Source organism: Taudactylus pleione, unplaced genomic scaffold (genome assembly GCF_031769625.1).
Source record: "Taudactylus pleione unplaced genomic scaffold, aTauple2 ptg000377l, whole genome shotgun sequence".
Taxonomy (NCBI): Eukaryota; Metazoa; Chordata; class Amphibia; order Anura; family Myobatrachidae; genus Taudactylus; species Taudactylus pleione.
Genome location: NW_028284778.1, coordinates 6,236,381 through 6,259,844, shown reverse-complemented (window position 1 = coordinate 6,259,844; position 23,464 = coordinate 6,236,381). Strand labels below are relative to the sequence as shown.

Below are 23,464 nucleotides of genomic sequence, written 5' to 3'. Positions count from 1 at the left end.
TGTTACATGCGCCCCTATATCACCAGCCCATTGTAGGTATTATATACTACCTAGCACTCTATATACCAAACATGTGTCTACTATTACTGTGCAAGTATCCAATAATGAGACCCCAATACGTTCCGTACCTGAGAGATCTGTTCCAGCCATATACGGAGTACTCAGATCCCATTTATATCTATGGCTGGTAATAACATTGTAACATGTTATTATGCTGTGTGACTGTGGCCTAGATTTATTAGACACTATATGGGGGAGGGTTATGTTTAAGGTGTGGGAAGGAGGAGGTTAGGTTTAGGCACTAGGGGGAGGGGGGGGGTTAGGTTCAGGTACTGGGGAGCATAGGTGTCGAGAGCCACTCCGCGCCTAGGTAAAGGGGGCGTAGCCTAATTGCAGAAAGCATGGCCATGCTCCCTTAGGGGGGAAAAAAAAATATTTTGGAGCTGGGGCTGTTGTGAGGTAAGAGGGAGGTAGGCGGCGCCGGACTCGGGTACCCTCCAACAAGCCCGAGCCTGGGTAATTAGTACCCGCTCCCCACCTGCCAGGGAGGGAGGGTTAGGGGAGGGAGAGAGGGATGGTTAGGATACTGCCGGCGTTGGGATTTTGACCGTCAGGATGCCAAGCGCCAGCATCCCGTACCCATCCCCTTGGAGTTTATGCTCTGTAAAAGTATCCATGCCTGCATTTATTATATACAGCTTTTACAATATTTAGTATCAGTGCACCCATTTTATGCATATCAGCTCATTGTAATTGTATTTCCCCTGTGCGTACCCACCGATGTCTAGGAAGCTTTGATTTGTGTTGACGTCTCACACACTCAGAGCATGTACAAGATTTCTCCCGTGTGTCCCCTCTGATGTATAACCAGATCTGCTTTCTGTGTAAAACATTTCCCACACTCAGAACATAAAAATCGTTTCTCACCTGTGTGACTTCTCATGTCTAACAAGACGGTATTTCCTTGTAAAACATTTCCCGCACTCAGAGCATGTAAACAGCTTCTCTCTGGTGTGTGTCCTCTGATGTATAACAAAACTACATTTCCTTTTAAAACATCTCCCACACTCAGAGCATGGAAACGTCTTCACATCTGTGTGTGTCCTCTGATGTTTAAAAAGATCTGCTTTCTGTGTAAAACATTTCCCACACTCAGAGCATGTAAAAGGATTATCCCCTGTGTGTATCCTCTGATGTTTAACAAGATATGAATTACTTTTAAAACATTTCCCACACTCGGAGCATAAAAATAGTTTCTCACCTTTGTGACTTCTCTCATGTAGAACAAGACGGGATTTACCTGCAAAACATTTTCCACACTGAGAGCATGCAAATGGCTTCTCACCGCTGTGTATCCTCTGATGTAGAACAAATCTGAATTTATTTGCAAAACACTTCCCACATTGAGGGCATGTAAATGGCTTCTCACCACTGTGCGTCCTCTGATGTGTAACAAGATTGGATTTTTGTGTAAAACATTTCCCACACTCAGAGCATGGAAATGGTTTTTCACCAGTGTGTGTTCTCTGATGTCTAACAAGACGCGATTTCTTTGCAAAACATTTCCCACAGGCAGAACATGGTAATGACTTCACACCTGTGTGAGTTTTTTGATGTCTAACTAAAACTGACTGACAGATAGAACTTTTACCAGCTTCAGAAGAAGAAAATATTGTATCATCTTTATGAGCTGTACTATGTATAGCAAGCCCTGAGTTATCAGAGCATTTCTCATGGTTAGAGGGACCAGATGACATATCTACAATGGGAAGTGCTGGATGTACAATAACGATAATATGTTTTTTTCCTGGAGAATCTTGTCTGATGTTCTTATCTTCTATTTTATAATGTGGAGACACGATGAGATCTCCCGACGAGGTATTCCTGCTTGTGCGCCCATCTACTGGAAACAAATGTATGAGATAGACATTATTGTTTACATTGAGGAGCAAATGTTCATGGACAATAAAATATCAGGATGGCCAAACTTTGGTACCTGTCTCTACACCTTCTAAACATGAAAAAGATTAACAGTGGATTATCAGTTTAAAACTTCATAAAAAGGACATAGGGCCTGATTCAGACCCACTCGCGAGCGGCTGTCCGCTCGCAAGTGGGTCGATGGTGTGCACTGCGCATGCGCACGAGGGAGGGAGGTCCGTCGTGCGCATGCGCGAGACGCGACGAGCGAAGGACTTTTCTTCGCTCGTTGTGTCTGATCAAAGGGGGCGTGCTGTCGATGTTGATTGACAGCACGCCCCCTTTGGTGGGCGTGCCTCCCAGATGGGGGCGTTCCCAAGGGAACGCCTACCGTCAGAAGCCGGCCCACTGACATCACTAGTGATGTCAGTGGGAGTGATTTTGGTTCTGATAGAGCCAAAATCACTCCGGGCCTTGCGGTTGAGAAACTCAACCGCAGGCTCCGGCTCGCAGTGGCGATGGTCGCGATGGTCAAGACCATCGTGACCATCAACCTGCACGCTCGTATAGGCTGTGGGTGGTGACCCACAGCTATACGAGCGTCCAGGAGGATGCTCCATAATTATGGAGGTGGGCCCTGATTCAGAGCGAGCGCTCTGGTCAGAGCGTCCGGCTCTGAATCAGGGCCATAGATCCCTCTCCTACAAAACAGCTCACCTTAAACAGGAGAAAATGTGCCTTGAAAGGTATCGAAAATGTTCATGAATGTCTCACCACTTTCTTAAACTTAACATGCCTAAGATTGAGCTGATCATCTTACCACCATCTGGCTTCTCATCTATTCCACAAGTTCAGTGTCTTGGAGTTATCCTTAGCTCCTTCCTCTACTCCAATCTCCGCATTCAGGGAAATTCAGACCCGTTAAGCTAGGCTGCATTCGTTCGTAGCTGGCCGCTTTCCGCTTTCTGTGCATAAGCCATAGTGCGCGTGTGGGAGCCAGTCACTGCGATCGGGAATCGTGTGCTTGAAGTACACAGACTGAGCGCTACTTTGCGTGACAGTGCCGTTTGTGGGTGGTGAAAGGAGAAGGTCCAGGAAACCAGGGGAAGTGGATGAGCGAATGAAGGCGTGTCTGAGCGTCAAAACGGCGTTCTTTGGGCGTGCATAATTAAAGTGGAGCATCCTTGTACCCGTCACCTGGCTGTATTTTTGACTGAAGCCGTCGCAATGCTTGAGGTAGGGTAGGGTCTACCTCAAGCACTGCGTATGCCTCCGATGGTTCTCAATGTTACCGATTGTCTTATACACTTCCTGGAGAGGACATGTACTGCGAAGGAAAAGGGGGCCTCATTAGACGTAAATCTCTCATCCACTCACTGGTCATCTCTAAACTGGACTACTTTAGCCTCCCCAACTCCCATCTCTCTCCATTCTAATCTGTTCTCAATGCTGCTCCCTGGCTCAGCTTCTCCAAACTAACTTCTTCTGCCTCCTTTCTACTACGGGCCCTACACTGACTCCCCATCTCCTAAGAACCTATTGAGCTCATTCAGACACACTCGCTCCCAGCGTATGCAAATCCGGCACACACCCAGCAAGGCAGGCGATCGCACAGGAAGGCATAAGCACGCCCACTATGTCTTGGCGTGCGACGACTTCGTGTATGCAGACACCCACTCGAGCAAGTCATCTCCAAGAAGTGTATGTAATCATCGGTACATCGGGTACCATCGGACACAATTGCATCGCTTGTGGTTGACTATATCCTACCGTAAGCACTGCGATCACTGCAGGCTGAAATACAACCAAGTGACGTGTACAATGATGCACCTTTGCCAATTATGCACACCCCATTAAACTCTGTTTTTGTGCCCAGACACGCCTGCATTTGCAGCACCACTCCCCCGTTCACAAGCACCTTCCCCTGATACCACCCACAAACGGCTCTGGTACTCAAAGTAGCGTCCAGTCTGTGTACAACGAGCGCACGATTCCCGATCGCAATGACTGGCTTGCTCACGTGCACTGCGAATTATACGCATGCGCAGACGGGCGACAATCACTGACGACCGCAGCGTCTCCCAACTATTATCTCCTACTCCTGCCTCCATGACTTTGCCTGGAACTCTCCCCCTCTGACTCTCTACCTCTCTCCAAAGCTTCATACAGCCCACACTTCATTACTAAAGCTTTCCTGCTCTCATTCTAACCGACCTTACTATGCTCCTTAAAAAGTGAGGGGTGCAACTCGCCCTCCTCGTAGCTAATGGAAGTGACTCCAGTGACTGAATACAAGGTTTATATATGACTATCAGATTTTATATGTATGTAAGTAGCCCTCATAACTACTCTCTCCTGCACAATATATGAAAGTCTCCTCTTACCCAGTGAGACGAGGGGCCGGTGCATCTCCTTCAGGTCCTTGTGCAGACCCTTGTGTCCCTGTATATACTTCCCTTCCTGCATGGAGAGATAGACGGTGACATCCTGACACCTTATAGGAACCTGACACACACAATGATACAGTCATCACCCAGACACAACCCCTGGTGTTACTGTATAATGTCCCATTCCCAACAGTCACCTCTCCAGTCATCACCCAGACACATCCCCTGGTGTTACTGTATAATGTCCCATTCCCAGTCACCTCTCCAGTCATCACCCAGACACATCCCCTGGTATTACTGTATAATGTCCCATTCCCAGCAGTCACCTCTCCAGTCATCACCCAGACACAGCCCCTGGTGTTACTGTATAATGTCCCATTTCCAGCAGTCATGCCATCTCCAGTCATCACCCAGACACATCGCCTGGTGTTACTGTATAATGTCCCATTGCCAGCAGTCACCTCTCCAGTCAGCAGCTGAATGATCTTGTTGGTGAGTTCCAGGATCTTCTGGTCATTGTCTCTCTTATGGGAGTGAGGTGGAAACACCGTGATGGGATTCTGGGTCCTGCTCAATCGTCCTGACACAGAGGGATGGCTGCTGGGTGTCTCACACTCTCCAGATGTCTTTTTCACTACTGTGTAATCCTATTGGAAAATACACTATCACTGCATACACTGCCAGATCCCCTCACCTCCCCAGTCATGTCCCTGAATTATTACTATAGAAATAAGTGATGTCATGGTGACACTCCCATATCTCCTCAACAGTCATGTCCCTGTAATATTACTATAAATATAACTGATGTCACAGTGACACTTGCATATCCTCTCACCTCCCCAGTCATGTCCCTGTATTATTACTATAGATATAAGTGATGTCACTGTGACACTCCCAGATCCCCTCACCTCCCCAGTCATGTCCCTGTATTATTACTATACATAGAAGTGATGTCACTGTGACACTCCCAGATCCCCTCACCACCCCAGTCATGTCCCTGTATTATTACTATAAATGTGTGATGTAACTGAATGACCAGTAAGTCTCCTCTTTACCCCCAGCCATAGAGCCCTGGTCAGTGTCTGTCAGACGATCCTGTGACCCAGCCGCATTCATCTCAACAGAGTGTCACACAGCGCTGTCCTGCATAATGTTACACCAATGCTCCTCTCCTGGCTGCAGGTATTTTTCCTCCCAGACCCCCTCACCTTTTTCCCACAGTCATGTCCCTGTATTATTACTATAGATATAAATGATGTCACTGTGACACTCCCAGATCCCCTCACCTCCCTAGTCATGTCCCTGTATTATTACTATAGATATAAGTGATGTCACTGAGACACTCCCAGAGCCACTCACCTCCCAGTCATGTCCCTGTATTATTACTATATATATAAGTGATGTCACTGAGACACTGCCAGATCCCCTCATCTCCCCAGTCATGTCCCTGTATTATTACTATAGATATAAGTGATGTCACTGTGACACTCCCAGACCCTCTCACCTCCCCTAGTCATCTCCCTGTATTATTACTATAGATATAAGTGATATCACTGTGACACTCCCAGATCCCCTCACCTACCCAGTCATGTCCCTGTATTATTACTATAGATATAAGTGATGTCACTGTGACACTCCCTGACCCTCTAACCTCCCCAGTCATGTCCCTGTATTATTACTATATATATAAGTGATGTCACTGAGACACTCCCAGATCCCCTCATCTCCCCAGTCATCTCCCTGTATTATTACTATAGATATAAGTGATATCACTGTGACACTCCCAGATCCCCTCACCTCCCCATTCATGTCCCTGTATTATTACTATAGATATAAGTGATGTCAATGAGACACTCCCAGAGCCACTCACCTCCCAGTCATGTCCCTGTATTATTACTATATATATAAGTGATGTCACTGAGACACTCCCAGATCCCCTCATCTCCCCAGTCATGTCCCTGTATTATTACTATAGATATAAGTGATGTCACTGAGACACTGCCAGATCTTCTCACCTCCCCAGTCATGTCCCTGTATTATTACTATAGATATAAGTGGTGTCACTGAGACACTCCCAGATCCTCTCACCTCCCCAGTCATGTCCCTGTATTATTACTATAGATATAAGTGGTGTCACTGTGACACTCCCAGATCCCCTCACCTCCCCAGTCATGTCCCTGTATTATTACTATAGATATAAGTGATGTCACTGAGACATCCCCAGACTCTCTCACCTCCCCAGTCATGTCCCTGTATTATTACTATAGATATAAGTGATGTCTCTGTGACACTCCCAGACCCTCTCACCTCCCTAGTCATGTCCCTGTATTATTACTATAGATATAAGTGATGTCACTGAGACACTCCCAGAGCCACTCACCTCCCAGTCATGTCCCTGTATTATTACTATATATATAAGTGATGTCACTGAGACACTCCCAGATCCCCTCATCTCCCCAGTCATGTCCCTGTATTATTACTATAGATATAAGTGATATCACTGTGACACTCCCAGATCCCCTCACCTCCCCAGTCATGTCCCTGTATTATTACTATAGATATAAGTGATGTCACTGAGACACTGCCAGATCTTCTCACCTCCCCAGTCATGTCCCTGTATTATTACTATAGATATAAGTGGTGTCACTGAGACATCCCCAGACTCTCTCACCTCCCCAGTCATGTCCCTGTATTATTACTATAGATATAAGTGATGTCTCTGTGACACTCCCAGACCCTCTCACCTCCCCAGTCATGTCCCTGTATTATTACTATAGATATAAGTGATGTCACTGACACTCCCAGACCCTCTCACCTCCCCAGTGAGCAGGTAGATGATCTCCAGGGTGAGATGTAATATTCTTTCAGTTTTCTGACTTCTGTCCTCATCCATCCTGAGTGAATCAGTGAGAATACAGAACGTGTGATGTGTAATAAAGACTCTGGTTTCTCACAGCTGGATTGTCTATGAATAAATATAAAAAACATCACAGAGAACACAGTTAATATAGTCAGATATGTCACACTGAATGACCAGTAAGTGTCCTCTTTCCCCCCAGCCATAGATCTCTGGTCAGTGTCTGTCATACGTTCCTGTGACCCAGTCGCATACCACGCCACAGAGCCCATCACACAACGCTGTACTGCATAATATTACACCAATGCTCCTCTCCTGGCCAGGGGTCTTATTCCTCCCAGACACAGATCAGATGCTCTTTGCCCCACTAGGAATAAGTTACATTGGACAGAACAAGGTGTTTTCCAGATAATTGGTTTCTATTTTAATTTCACTCTAGAAACTGACAATAACATATAAATGACACAATAGCACTATTCACTCTTTTTTCCTAGAGATATACATATTACATATATGCATACATACAGATAACATCCATGTATAAATACATACATACATAGAATGGGGTGTGCTGTTATGCATTGATGAGACTATACAACAGATTTGTTCATGATAAGCTCTAGGAACATCTCCTAAAATGCCCCATAACTCTGGAACACAGTCATTATGTTATTCTTCACACACATTTATTAGTGTTCATTCTAGCACCCTGCACCTGTACTGTACCTCTTTCCTTTATGGGGTGTAGCTCTCTGGCTCTGCTGCTTCTAGCACACTCAGCTTATGCAACAAACAGACCAGTGTGCTAGAAGCACCAGAGCAGATAGCGACACCCCAGGCAGGCAAGAGGAACTGAATGTAACCTGGATAAATCATAACCTCGAGTTACAAAGTTATCTATAATTTTTTTTACCACCCACAGGTATTCAATAAAAATATAGATACATTTGTAACTCGCGATTATAATTTATCCAGGTTACGTTCACAAAAACAAGAAGTTTTAAGCATAACCCGGAGAGAGGTACTTAAATCTACGAATAAAGACAAATCTGACATTATTCCATGGAAATTGGAATTTAATTAGATTAGATTCAGTTGTTCGAAAGGCCCTATAGGGCACTACGGCCTATAGTTGCCACATATCGAGATCTGCCATGTTTCAAAATGAAAAGGCCCATGGCCTGCTTTACCCGCGGCAGAAGTATTAAAGACATAGTGGTCCACGGGATGTAGTCAACCGACGGTCTAAATACTGGCGCCGAAATACTGGCAACAGTCAGGATCCCGGCTCGAGAAAAATGACCGCCGGCATCCTTAAGGTAAGTATTGGGGGATAGGGGAGGGTTAGTGTAAAGCACTAGGGGGAGGATTAGGGTTAGGCACTAAGGGAGGAGGGTTAGGTTTAGGGTGCGGTGAGAGGGAGGTTAGGTTTAAGCATCGGGGAAGGTAAGGGTTAGTGTTATGGAACCTACCTTTTAGTGTCAGGATTGTGACTGTCGGGATGCTGCTGTCTGTATTTTGATAGCCGGCAACCAGACAGTCGGGATCACATACCTAATCCGTGGTCCACACGGACATAACAGGCTTTGGTGCATCCACTGCGTCTAATGCAAACTTCTTGAAAAAGCCCCATGGTTTGATAAGTGCTTGAATTGCACTACATGCCGACATACATTGACAGGTTCCAAATTTACCCATCTGCACAATGGACAGAGGTTCAACATCAAACATGTTCTTACATGCACTTCGACCTATATTGTTTATTAATTATACGTCCATGCGTACAATATTATATGGGCAAAACCACCAGAACATTGAGAGAACGTATGGCGTTGCATCGGTCAGCCATAAGAACTGCAATATCAGGTAAACCATCAGATCAACCAGTGGCATGGCACTTCTCAGAATATGGCCACGGTTTGGCCTCTTTTAGACATATCATCATTAACCATATTCCTCCATCTATGAGAGGTGGTGATAGGGGAGGCCGCCTGTTAAAACTTAAAGCCAATTGGATACACGTCCTCAATCCTAATGGACTGATTGCGAAATTCCATTGGAGTGTTTTCAATTAATACTATTCGTCTCCGGGACGTTACTAGTCATGATGGCATGCAATAGGGTTGACTATTAACTATATCTACAGGACATTAAATCAAGGTGGATGTGACAATATGGTCCAACACCTTGAGGTATTATAACGGGCTTATAATTTATATGTTTATACGTTGATAATGCCATACTATCATACAGCTCGTTTGAATGGCTACCTTTGACTATCTTTTATTAATAGTTATATTTCCATTCCCAGCTGCATTCACAGCGGAGAGATGGGTTACCCAGTTAGTGTCTGGTCACCTTGGATACCGGCACGCACTGAGAGTGATGTCATCGGCGGGGGACGTTAGGGTGTGCTTTGTCCTTTATGTATTGTTAAGCCTTGAAAAAAAAAAAAAAGCCGGAGAGCTCTGAATTTCGGCAAGATGTTTCCAATACAAGTTTGATTATAGACTAGTCTCCGAGTGCTGTCTTTTAATTCTACTTTATCCACACCATAGAGCATTTTGCATTTATATTAGACTGCCAGACCACCTTGCAGTTTAAATATTCAAGTCATTAGGTTTTATTATGTGATGTCTTCCATAACCATCCAGTGGTGGGCTCAGAAGAGGCTCCACGGGTCAAAATTTTGCCCAGCACCAACCAGAGTTCCGACTGGGACCTCAACCCCCTAATATGTCTTCTGAGATGAATGTTACCACTCTGTGAAGTTTTTGTCCATAACCATCCAGTGGAAGAATGCACCCATGGGGCTTACTGCTCGTGTAATTGGTTAGCCCCAGGCAGTAGCATCAGTAGGATTGATGTCACCCAGAGCGTCACTGTGGACTCCTCATGCGCGCACAGAAAAGGGGACGTGACTAGTATCCACAAAGCTACTGGGTGTCATACCCCCATTCCCGGCATACTGGGGGCTTGCCCAGCGCTCCGATTTGCACATGCGCCCTTCATCCATCACCACTGCACAGTGACACCATCCGAGGAGTTAACACCAAAATAGCAGAGCAGCTCTGCTATTTTGGTGTCACCTGGTGCGTTCCACATCCCCCTAGTGATGTCACTGGCTCTGGTAATTTAATCTGGAATTTACGCCTTACCGTGCGTTAACCACGGGCTTTACTGGGGGCACTTCACCTGAGAGCTAAAAGCCCATGGTAAGTCCTGCAGCTAATGACTATGCCCCTTAGATGACTTAATATCATTATCGGTTTAGTCTCACAAGTTAGTTATCCACGGAATGGGATTGAAATACCGTTCAAGCCCAACAGGAGGAGATCCCGATGTTGGATTGTAAGTATCCTAACCCTTCCCTGTCCCGTCCCCCCCCACCTAACCCTCCCTTGGGGGTGCCAAACCCTAACCTCAAGTCTGCCCCCCCCCCCCTGGGAGAGTCTAAACCTAACCCTTCCTTCCCACACCCTAAACCTAACCCCACCTGGGGGCCCTAACCCGAAATTCCCCTCAGGGGGTGCCTATACCTAACCCCCTCCCCGCGGCTAACACTTACCTGGGTTCGGTCTCTTACGTTCGGGTAACCGGCTGTCGGGATCTAGATCGTAGAAGAGATAGCGGCGTCGGCATTATGTCCAGCACCGGTATATCGACAGCCGGCATCTCGTCGGGGACGTTGACTACAACCCGTTATCCACATCTATGTGTCACATATATACATTTTCACATTTGATGGTAACTGTTAAAAACATTTAAAAAGCTATTTTTTTTACTTCTAGTAATTACTGGTTACTGTGGAGATCGTAATCTAATATCGTATACCAGTGGTATCTAGATAAAAAATATATTAACAATAAGAAATTGTGTTTGTTCCCTACAATAAACTAATGTATAATAGTAATCCATACACAGGGCCCGATTCAGCTTCAGACGGAATTGCAAATCTGCTCGCAAGCAGCTATGCCATTCCGTCTGTGCCGATATGGTAATGCAGCAGGAGGCATCAACCATCTTTGCGGGACATCAACTGCCTAAGGTGACCCATGGGGTCACGCAGCCGGCTGCCGCCGTTGAGATGCAGCCGAGAAACCTCCATCAGTCAGCGGAGGTTCTGGCTTCTTTCCTACCAATTGAATCGTTCCTGGCCACTTTAGACTAATTGTAGTAGAGTATCTAAACTATTTGATTGTCCTTTGCATATCCTGTCCTAGCTAATTCATTAGGTGGAATAGGTTCAATCTGCAGCAGCTGACCAGTCCCTGTGGGTCTGTGGAGTGACAGGGCATAGAATGTGTCATCCATGTGCTAATGCTTATTTAGCTCTCCACTTAGGATCAGATAGTTGCTGCAGCTCTTGGAAATGCACTAATGCATTGACCCCATTACTGGCTGCTCCTCCCATTATATGCAGATTACAGTCTATTTTTGGGGGGTGTATGCTGTATCTGCCAGGCGATGCACCCACAAAAGACAGCCTGGGGAGAACACTGTATTGTAATCAACGGTTCAGAGTCAGTGGCAACTGAGCCGTTTCTCTTTGTTACAATCCCTAAGCGAGAGGCATTGTGTCAGGCAGCAACCGCGACAGAACCATAAGTGGTCTCAATATCACACATTAGTGGAGGATTCATCAAAGCTTGGAAAGCGATAAAATACCAACCAATCATCTCTTGTCTGTCATGTTACAAACTGTGAGCCTGATTCACTAAGGATCGCAATTCTGCTTATACGCACACACCGCAGTTGCTAATATCAGCGGTGCTATAAAAATGTTTGCATGCACATTGCGACCGCATCTGACATAAGGACGCCCACTTCCTCACATCCATATACTAGGGCAACATAGCAAAACAATCTGCTCAAGTCCTGACCTTACTCAGAGATTGCTATCAGTGCTTTGGCTGCTTATGGCCACGCAGTGCATAATTTATGCGCGCTGCACTGGCACGCCTGTGTTTGCCCGACCACCCTCTCCGTCACCACCCACAAACGGCACTTCCTGTCAATCACTCTGCTCTGGGTCTGCGTAGCCTCTGCAATTGTAGTTCCGATCGGAATTGCATGCGCAGAACGCAACAATCGACAGATTGCGTGCGTATTAGCAACTGCGTTCCTTGCTGAATCAGGCCCTTTGTTAGAAAAATGATAGTTAGGAGCTGATTGGTTGGTACTTTATCTCTCTCCAAGATTTGATCCCCCATGTTACTTTGTTATTACCTGAGGCTGCGTATAGGCTGAGAGGGAAATCAGCAGAGGGCCCTTCTGGTCATTATAGAGAATAGCCACATTACAATCCATCTAACTACTCTTATTAACAGGTTGCAGTGAAGCAGCAACTGAATTCGCAGATATGGCAGGAAGTCGGGACAGCACGCAATGTAAGGTTACAAGGCCGGGAATTGCACAGACAGCCAGACGATTATATACATCTATAATCACCTAGCACTGCAGAGGGTAACGTTAGTAGACAATCATGTTATACAGACAGCCAGACGATTATATACATCTATAATCATTTAGCACTGCAGAGGGTAACGTTAGCAGACAATTATCATGTTATACAGACAGCCAGACGATTACATACATCTATAATCACCTAGCACTGCGTTATCAGACAGCTTATCACGTGTGCCCAAATATAAAGGCGTCAATCCAATTAGCCATGAGTCAGCTCATGGAGCCAGTTAGTGCGGCACATACAGTAACACTGGACTCCCTGATTTCTTTCCGTTGGTAGCACAGAGGGTCCAGGCTGGTGAAGGAGGAGGGCACGAAGAGGTGCTGCGGCCTGCGTCCTACATTTCCACACCGTTGCATCAACACTTTTCTCCGCTCACCGCTGATTCAACCCTATAAACACTGACTGCTGACTTCATACATATAGAGACAGCACAAGAAATACCACCCTATGGTTACTATAACCATACTGTTCTACCCCACCATTGCTGCCTCGTCAAAGGAGCTTACACTTCATTAGATCAGATGTGCATGGGATACGGCTCATGGCTGTAAACCCCATTATGATCTAAACGGGTAACGGATTACCTTTGTGATAGCGAGGAAACCGAGAGAGACGGTTGCTGCTTTCCGACGGCTACATAGAAATCACCCGGAAGATGTCGCTCCAGGGGGCGGAGCTTAGAAGGAAGCAGGATCAGGGAAGTCTGGTGGAACGCAAAGCCCGGAAGTCTGGTGGAACGCATTCACCGGTATGAGGTGATGACATCAGGGTAAAAATACTGAAGATCTATCCACTTCGGGAATATTACATACCACACTTCCGGCCTGTGCGTTCCACCTGACATCAGGCCCGGGTTGTTGCTAGCTGCCTGTGCATTCTACCTCACCCCGCCCCCTGCGGTCCACAGACCAGAGGTGACGTGTCCCCTTCTAGCAACTCCCGGTATCATATCATCGCTCTGTGCAGCGTGAATTGTGAAACAAAGCGAGGAGCGGCCACTGCTGTGTCTGGCAGCGGGAAATTATATTTATTATTATATAAGTGGAGCAGACCCTATTGATGTTATTATATTACACCTAGTGTGGTATTAGTATAATAGTGGTGGAGCAGACTGTCAGACTGTTGCCCTGCTACAATACAGGTGGTTCAGTCTGAGTCTATGATTTGGGGGGGAGATGACTGGTGTCCTGCTGTTATAGCACAGTTGGAGCAGACTCTGGTGCTATATTATATATAATACAGGTGTCTAGACTTAGTTGTTTCAATACCAGTGGAGCAGACTCTGGTGTCCTGTTATTGTATTAATACTGACTTGGTGATGAGTGATCAGGGAAACGTGTATCAGATAACAGTGTGTATGGAAGGAGCAGGAGGCTGAAGTTGGCTTCTTATTTGACCAACTTCTTAAGGCCCCCATACATCAATCTGAAAACTACAATTGAACAATTTGAAGATTTATTGCCCGATTTTAGGATTTCCCAATCTAGCAATCTGCGCCCATACAATACAGATCTTTTTCAGTGATTTGCAGCTCGATTGCAGCAAACACAGATCTGGCAGTCTTGAAAGGCCCGTCACTTTACTAGTAATGGTCTGCAAATCTGCTGATCATGTCCATACACTAGCAATCTACAGCCCCAATCCATCTGTGAAATCCAACATGTTGAACAATCTTGATTTAACAATTCCAATCACTTTTTGGTTGCGATCTGTGAAGCCCATACATTGCAGATTTTTATACACAATCAATTGCAGAATTGCCACAATCGATTGCTGATGTATAGGGGCCTTTACTCGTGCTCCAGCTTCTTATTCACTTCTTTAAGGGCCCCATACATCTGTGATGGATTGCCGCGATCCCGAGATGCTGCAACCCGGCATCGCAGAAATGCAACATGTTGGATTTTCCCGATTTGAGGATCGCGATCAATAAATGATCGTGATTGTCTAATCGGGGACATTTTAACAAGTAAAAATTCAGCCATCCTGCGACGGATCGCTGAACATCTCTGGTGGGCGGTCGGCGTTTCCACCCGGAATCGCCGGCATTTCCCATCACATCGCGGGATCGCGACAAACAGTTGCTGATGTATGGGCAGCTTAAGGCCCCCATACATCAGCAATCGATTGTGTATAAAAATCTGCAATGTATGGTCTTCACAGATTGCACCCAAAAAGTGATTGGAATTGGTAAATCAGATTGTCCAACATGATGGATGTCACAGATGGATTGGGGCTGTAGATTGCTAGTGTATGGATTTGATCAGATTTGCAGACTGTTACTAGTAAAATGATGGGCCTTTCAAGATTGGCAGATCTGTGTTTGCTGCAATTGATCTGCGAATCACTGAAAAAGATCTGTAATGTATGGGCGCAGATTGCTAGATTGGGAAATCCTAAGATCGGGCAACAAATCTTCAAATTGTTCAATTGTGGTTTTCAGATTGCTGGTGTATGGGGCTTTAGTATGTGGCCAGACTGTAGAAAGGGCATGCGCGTGCCCGAAAAGGGGCGTAGCCATGAAAAAAAGATATGTCTTTAAGATGCTCCCCCTTTCATCACTCTTGGGGGCGTGCCCAGCACTTAGGGACAGGCTGCCCCTCCCCCGGTTCTCCCCTCTCTATTCACCGGCGGAGAGCACTGCAGCACAATTTTTCCCAACCATGGGACACTGGCCTGCAGGTGGGGACGGCACCCGACATGTTATTTTAGTGGAGCACCGACAGAAAAGGCATTCTGCCCTTTTGAAAGCAGGCAGGGTGAGGTGCTCCACTAAAACAACCTAGCGGGAATGCTAGATTTGTTGTTTACAGTGCGATAAATGGTCCACATCGTCTAATGTGTACGCACTATTGCGTGCTCCTGTGCATCGTTTGTCGCATCTTCTGATCTACCGTACATGTACGTCAAATGAGAAGATATCTTTAGCAACTTTGTGCAAATCGTTTAGTATGTATGCCCAATCGGACGACCAGGCGATTTGTTAATGTTATATACAGATGTAGTCTTCCCGCTATGCTGTTTTAGCAGTGCGCCACACCCCGACCCGATTTTAAAATGGCAAGATGCGCCCTGCCCTACCTGCCGGCGCCCTGCTGAAACAGTCTTCCAGGTGTGCCAGGTGCCACGCCGCCTGTGGGCCGCAGTATCCTGCGGGGGGGGGATTGCAGTGCAGTACTCACAGCCGGTAGTTAAATGCCATGTGCATGCGCACAGCATCTATTCACAATAAGGGGAGAGCTTGGGGGAAGCCCAGCATGTACGAAAGTGCAGGGTATGCCCCCAAGAGTGAAAGGTGGGTAGTGTCTTAAGAACACCCCCCTTTTCAGGCATGTGCTTACAATAGTGCCTCTTTACCCACATACTTCCTGCCCCACTTCGGCCCTAGTGTGAATACTATGAATGTAAATGTATGAAAATATGAAACAGTTATTACGTCTTCCTCTTTTCCCTGAGCCATTTAGTCCTGGTCAGTGTCTCGAATACATTTATTATTATTGCTACTCGATGACTGATATACAATAACATACCTTGGCACACATTATACATCCTCATGCCCAGCACATATAGCCCATACCCACAGTCACTACCAAGCATTACACCTCATACATACAGACCTGGGTACATATTATACATCCTCATGTCCAGCACATATACCCCCCATACCCACAGTCACTTGCCAGCATTACATCTCATACATACAGACCTGGGCACATATTATACAGCCTCATGTCCAGCACATATACCCCCACAGTCACTGCCCAGCATTACACCTCATATATATAGACCTGGGCACATATTATACATCCTCATGTCCAGCACATATACCCCCATACCTACAGTCACTGCCCAGCATTACACCTCATACATACAGACCTGGGCACATATTATACATCCTCATGTCCAGCACATATACCCCCCATACCCACAGTCACTGCCCAGCATTACACCTCATACATACAGACCTGGGCACATATTATACAGCCTCATGTCCAGCACATATACCCCCATACCCACAGTCACTGCCCAGCATTACACCTCATACATACAGTCCTGGGCACATATTATACAGCCTCATGTCCAGCACATATACCCCCATACCCACAGTCACTGCCCAGCATTACACCTCATACATACAGTCCTGGGCACTTATTATACAGCCTCATGTCCAGCACATATACCCCCCATACCCACAGTCACTGCCCAGCAGTACACCTCATACATGCAGACCTGGGCACATATTATACATCCTCATATCCAGCACATATACCCCCATACCCACAGTCACTCCCCAGCATTACACCTCATACATACAGACCTGGGCACATATTATACATCCTCATGTCCAGCACATATACCCCCCATACCCACAGTCACTACCCAGCATTACACCTCATACATACAGTCCTGGGCACATATTATACATCCTCATGTCCAGCACATATACCCCCATACTCACAGTCCAGGTATTTATCTAGAATCACATACTGTAAGACATGATGCAGTAATATAGCCACTCCTCTTGATTTATTTCTAAAAGGAGCAGATATGCACTCACCAATCCAGGAATCCCTCAACGTGAAATCGTCCCCAGCTCTCCAATGCGTCTCCTGCAAAAATACTATAGAAGCTTTACGTTTTTTAAGAAATGTAGTGACCCTCTTTCTTTTTATGGGTGCATTTAGGCCTCACACATTCCAAGAGATTACCTTTAAAGTGTTATCTGCCAGAGAAGGTGATAGCAAAGTTGATGCCATTAACCAATACCCTCAGGAGGGAAAACAAACAAAAGTGACATAGTTAAAAGAAAAAACATCTCCCCGTCCCTGCCTTCAAGGAGATATCACCGAGGGAGGCCATCCGCACGGCAGGCTAAACAGTTGAAAGGATACATTACATTCAATATGAACAAAACATCAAAAAAAGTTCGGTACACTTTAATTAAAAAATTAAATAAATGCGCCTCTGAGTCATTAAGTTTTCCTTTTATCCATCCAAAAACATCTGTGCGTCCCCTAATAGAGCGAGAAGTACAGGAAAAAATTGCAATAGATATGAGAGTTACCAATAATAACACTTTACACAATATCTGCAAACCAATAAGGAACGCCAGCAATAATCAGCGACAGCGGGGACCAGCCGCAGGTTAAAATAGTTAAACATGGGCACAATACTCACTATATACTCTTTAAGGCCGTTGGTCTGGAGACCTCGAAGGAGAGCGGCTATTGAGAAAATGAGCCTTGGCCTTGTCAGAGTCGTCAAAGAAAATAGTGCGACCCTCTACTTCTACTCGCAACTTAGCAGGAAACATGAGGGCGAAGCGATGATTATTCTCCACCAAGAAGCTACATACTGTAGAGAAGGCTTTTCGTTTTTGAGCTACAAAAGCAGAAAAGTCCTGGAAAATCTAAATTCTAGTGTTATCAACCTGCAATTGAGGAGATTTTCTATAGGCCATGAGGATCTGTTCTTTGGTTCTAAAGTCCAGAAACCGAGCAATGACCAGCCTCAGTCGACCTGCAGCATTATCTCTCTCTGGGCCAATCCTGTGAGCCCTTTCTACTTATGATGGCAGCAGATCAGGAGATAATTTAAGAGCTCGTGGCAGGGTGATAGAAAGATAGTCCATCAGACGTTGACCCTTCACCGTTTCAGGAACTCCAATAAATCGCAGGTTGTTTCGCCTGATTCTGTTTTCGAGATCATCTAATTTCTCCACCAGCGCCCCTGAGGAGCGAGAACATGTATCTAAGCTAGCTTGCAAAGAATTAATTGTCAAAGATACAGGGGAAGGGGAAAATGATGCTGCACCAGAGAAAAATGAATTGAGAATATATAAATGTGACCGTAAAGAAGCCAACCGTAGTATGTGTAATTAAGAGTAATTCCTCCCTTCTTAATAGGAAAATATATATATATTTGTCATAAAGTTACAGATACAAACAAAAAATCCTGTACAGGCAGGCCAAGTAGACTATGTTGTGGGGCACTCTTGAATTAATATATGTAGAAAAATTATATGATTTATTAATAATAAAACATCAATTTAATAAATACTCATTAAAAAATTGGTGCACAAGGCACGAAAAAACACATAATGACAATAACAATCATTTCTTAAATCCTGTATGAGAAAGATCAGAATGTATTTTCCTTGACAGGATAAAAAGGGTGAAAATATTATAAAGCAATCCTTCTATCTCATATTGGACAAAGGAAGGACAGTTACCAGCAAGCACAGACAGATGTAAATCAATATCAAAACATATAATGTATCATCTCCAAAAAAAAGTTTGATCATATGAGTCAATTATCAAGATATTATATATACAATGTAAACAAGACCATGCATCAATATGAGGATACATATGTTGTGTATCCTACATTCACCAGGTGTCACACATGTAATACAATAATGTCCACCAGGTATATATGCAAATAGTGGATCCAATTATTCAAATGGACAAATATTCAACAAAGATTAAATTTTTTAGCCTATTGTATCAATCATAATTAACAATGTCATATAGGTAGTACAATAATAATGTAACAATGTAAACAAGACCATACATCAAAAATGAGGATACCTGTACTGTGTATCCCATATTCACCAGGTGTCAAAGATGTAATGTAATGATAATGACCACCAATTATATTCAAATAGCTGATCCAATTATTCAATTAGACAAAGATTAAATTTTAATTTTTTTTTAGCCCTATTCGCTATATCAATCATCATTGAGACAGTGTCATACAGGTACTGCAATAATTATAGGCTGCTGTTATAGCTGTTTAAAATGTATTCCTCAGCATGAATTGGCATATAAGCCTGGTTTGAATACAAAATGGAAAATGAGATAAAGTAAGATACCAGTAAGTGTCTCTCCAATTCTGCTTTTACATGGGAATTGTGCAAGCCATGTAATGAGAGAGTGGGGAGACTGGTGTCTAATGAAACAACAGAAATGATGGGGGTTCGTTAAAGCTCCACTGGGTGTTAGGTGACCCTGTTACCAATAAGGCATTGCAGAGTTCAAATGCACCCTGGAGCAGTCAAACTGCCATCTGAGAGGATAGAGAAAAGGTACCTGTATAACCAATTGGTCTCTGTGCCGGAGAGGGAGGAGAGAAGTCTGTGCTGTGCTGCTGTACTTAGCCCTGTCTGCTGAGTAGTGCTATGTACCCGCACTGCATAAACATGCTGGAGAAAGTGTGAGCCGGAGATGTGCCACACAGTGGCGATCACATGTTCACGATCAGCTCGCAGGAACTGGAATGACGCGCGTTTCGCCCGGAGGCTTGTTCACAAAGAATGCCCAGGCACATCTCAGCTTTGGCCAAAATTGATGCCAATACCTCCAGTATTTCTGGACTTGAGCAGAGATTGAGCAATGCGGTGGACACAATTCATTCTATATACAAACAAATATATATATATATATATATACATGCAGTCAGGTGCATAAATATTGGGACATTGACAGAATTTTCATATTTTGGCCTCTATTCACCACCACAATGGCTTTGAAATGAAACAAACAAGATGTCCTTTAACTGCAGACTTTCAGATTTAATTTGAGGGTAATTACATCCAAATCAGGTGAACGGTGTAGGAATTACAACGGTTTCTTTATGTGCCTCCCACTTTTTAAGGGGCCAAAAGTAATGGGACTATCAACTCAAAAGCTAGTTCATGGACAGGTGTGGGCTATTCCCTTGTTATTTCATTATCAATTAAGCAGGTAAAAGGTCTGGAGTTGATTCTAGGTGTGACATTTGCATTTGGAATCAGTTGCTGTCGACTCTCAATATGAGATCCAAAGAGCTGTCACTATCAGTGAAGCAAGCCATCATTAGGCTGAAAAATCAAAACAAACCCATCAGAGAGATAGCAAAAACATTAGGTCCCAATAAAGAATACTTCTCCTAATAATGCTTTAATATGGTTCTGCTAGACATGTATTCATATTAATGATTGCTTAGTTCTATTCAACTAGTTCTAATCAACTGTTTGGAACATTCTTAAAAAGAAAGAACGCATCGGAGAGCTCAGCAACACCAAAAGACTCGGAAGACCACGGAAAACAACTGTGGTGGATGACAGAAGAATTATTTCCCTGGTGAAGAAAAACCCCCTCACAACAGTTGGCCAAATAAAGAACACTCTCCAGGAGGTAGGTGTATATGTGTCAAGGTCAACAATCAAGACAAGACTTCACAAGAGTGAATATAGAGGGTTTAACACAAGATGTAAACCATTGGTGAGCCTCAAAAACAGGAAGACCAGATTAGAGTTTGCCAAACAACATCTAAAAAAGCCATTAGAGTTCCATCCTATGGACAGATGAGACAAAGATCAACTTGTACCAGAGTGATGGAAAGAGAAGAGTATGGAGAAGGAAAGGAACTGCTCATGATCCAAAACATACCACCTCATCAGTGAAGCATGGTGGTGGTAGTGTCATGGCGTGGGCATGTATGGCTGCCAATGGAACTGGTTCCCTTGTATTTATTGATGATGTGACTGCTGACAAAAGCAGCAGAATGAATTCTGAAGTTTTTCGGGCAATATTATATGCTCATATTCAGTCAAATGCTTCAGAACTCATTGGACGGCGCTTCACTGTGCAGATGGACAATGACCCAAAGCATACTGCAAAAGCAACCGAAGAGTTTTTTAAGGCTAAAAAGTGGAATGTTATGCAATGGCCAAGTCAATCCCCTGACCTGAATCCGATTGAGCATGCATTTCACTTGATGAAGACAAAACTGAAGGGAAAATGCCCCAAGAACAAGCAGGAACTGAAGACATTTGCAGTAGAGGCCTGGCAGAGCATCACCAGGGATGAAACCCAGCGTCTGGTGATGTGTATGCGTTCCAGACTTCAGGTTGTAATTGCCTGCAAAGGATTTGCAACAAAGTATTAAAAAGTGAAAGTTAGATTTAGGATTGTTTAGTTTGTCCCATTACTTTTGGCCCCTTAAAAAGTGGGAGGCACATATAGAAACCATTGTAATTCCTATACTGTTCACCTGATTTGGATGTAATTACCCTCAAATTAAATCTGAAAGTCTGCAGTTAAAGCACATCTTGTTTGTTTCATTTCAAAGCCATTGTGGTGAATAGAGGCCAAAATATGAAAATTCTGTCAATGTCCTAATATTTATGCACCTGACTGTGTATATATGTGTCTATATATATGGGGAACCTCCGTGTTTGGGGGCCCATGTATAACCACCACCCCCCTCCCCCAGGCCTTGCTAAGTGTTTTTTTTACGATGCACTATTTTGGCCACACGGTTTTATCTTATATAAGGATGGCATTCAAACAGTTTCCCACTGTCATTTTACAAACACACCAATTGGCTGGCACCTTATTGTTTTTTCACTCTGTCTCGGAAAACACTGCATAGTAAATAGACCCTTTTAAATACTGTAATTTTATTGTCATAAAATTAATAAATAATTTGCTGACACTTATTCTGTTTTTAATTTCAGTTCCCTGCTAGTGTTGCTGATTGGCAGAGCATTGCTGCGGATTTTGAGAGGAGATGGGACTTTCCAAACTGCGGTGGTGCCATTGATGGCAAACACATCAGGATTACCCAAACCCAGCAACAGTGGGTCATACTTTAATTACAAGGGCTATTTCAGTATTGTGCTAATGGCGATAGTTTCAGCCAAGTATGAATTTCTCTTCATTGACGTTGGGAAGAATGGTCGAGCCTCCGATGGTGGATCATTTAAAAACACTACATTTTATGACAGGATGGAGAAGACGTTAAATCTTCCTACTGCTAATGATTGTTCCCATGGTTTATCATTTGTTTTCATTGCTGATGAGGCATTTGCCTTGCACGAACATGTCCTTAAACCATTTGCCCAACGGACACTGACGCCAGAAAGGCGTATTTTTAGCTATCGGCTATCCCAAGCCCGAAGAACAGTGGAGAACGCCTTTGGGATTCTGAGTAATAGGCTTCGAGTTTTCCACACGCCTATAAATCTCCGTGTTGACAAGATAAATTGGGTGGTTTTGCCGCTGGTGTATTACATAATCTATTGCTGCGTAAAACACAAGGACAACTCAGTTTGACAACTGGAGTTTCCAGTGAACCTGCACTTCAAAACTAGGCCTCTGTCAGTCCTCCTTTGCTTCCCCAAGGTGGCACAGCAGGGGCAAAGCAAATCAGGGAGCGATACCTCTCTTATTTTAATGCTGAAGGTGCCGTTCCTTGGCAGGTAGACTGTGCCTAAAAGTTTTGTAAACTATTATCAGTAAAAATGTCCTTAATTTGAAATTACAAGGAACGCTATATTAAACACTTCTTTGTTATACGTTTTCCTGTGTTGGCCTGGAATTCATGTCTCTTATTTTGTTCTTGTACATTACCAAATTCAACAGACCAGGGTGTAATGCCAAAGCTTTAGAGACCCAAGTTAGCCGGGGATCTCGGGGGAGTGGGGTACCCCCCAAAGAAGGGTCCCCCGAGCACCCCTGGCTTACGCTGAAGCCTGGGGCTCTTCCTCTTATCCCTTAGAGCGGTGTGTATAGGGGTAATGGGGTGGGCAAATAATCTAAATCTATTGTATATTACAGTGGAACTGCAAGTGGCAGCATGCCTGGCATTTTGCACTTGGGGAACTACAAGTGCCAGCAGACATGCGGCACCTGTAACTTAACTGTAAAATAAATAGTTAAATAAGGACAAAACACACTTTTTTTTTTGGGTGGGGGGGTGGACCCTATGTTGTTTAAATTTTTATAACGTTTTTTTTCAGGGGTTTTTTGCTGGTTAATCATAACAGGAATTTTGGTTAAA

The 23,464-nt window shown here is 44.4% G+C and overlaps 1 protein-coding gene across 1 annotated transcript; it reads right to left on the bottom strand.

The window, feature by feature from the left end:
* Positions 1–836: 836 nt before the first annotated feature.
* LOC148508093 (uncharacterized) lies at positions 837–13,338 on the bottom strand. Its single transcript, XM_088445266.1, has 5 exons — positions 13,222–13,338; positions 7,123–7,272; positions 4,769–4,954; positions 4,305–4,425; positions 837–1,903 (listed from the first exon to the last, which is right to left on the bottom strand). Exons 2-5 carry the CDS (start codon positions 7,198–7,200, stop codon positions 924–926), a joined length of 1,365 nt encoding a protein of 454 aa, XP_088301392.1. The 5' UTR covers positions 7,201–7,272; positions 13,222–13,338; the 3' UTR covers positions 837–923.
* Between the last annotated feature and the right edge of the window lie 10,126 nt (positions 13,339–23,464).

Bases quoted from the DNA above. Each gene is read 5' to 3' on its own strand.
- LOC148508093 (XM_088445266.1), bottom strand. From the start codon at position 7,200: ATGGATGAGGACAGAAGTCAGAAAACTGAAAGAATATTACATCTCACC. The intron at 4,426-4,768 runs GTGACTGCTGGC...TGTGTGTGTCAG, and splicing joins TTCAGCTGCTGACTGGAGAG to GTTCCTATAAGGTGTCAGGA. The intron at 1,904-4,304 runs GTAAGAGGAGAC...ATTTGTTTCCAG, and splicing joins CCGGCCCCTCGTCTCACTGG to TAGATGGGCGCACAAGCAGG.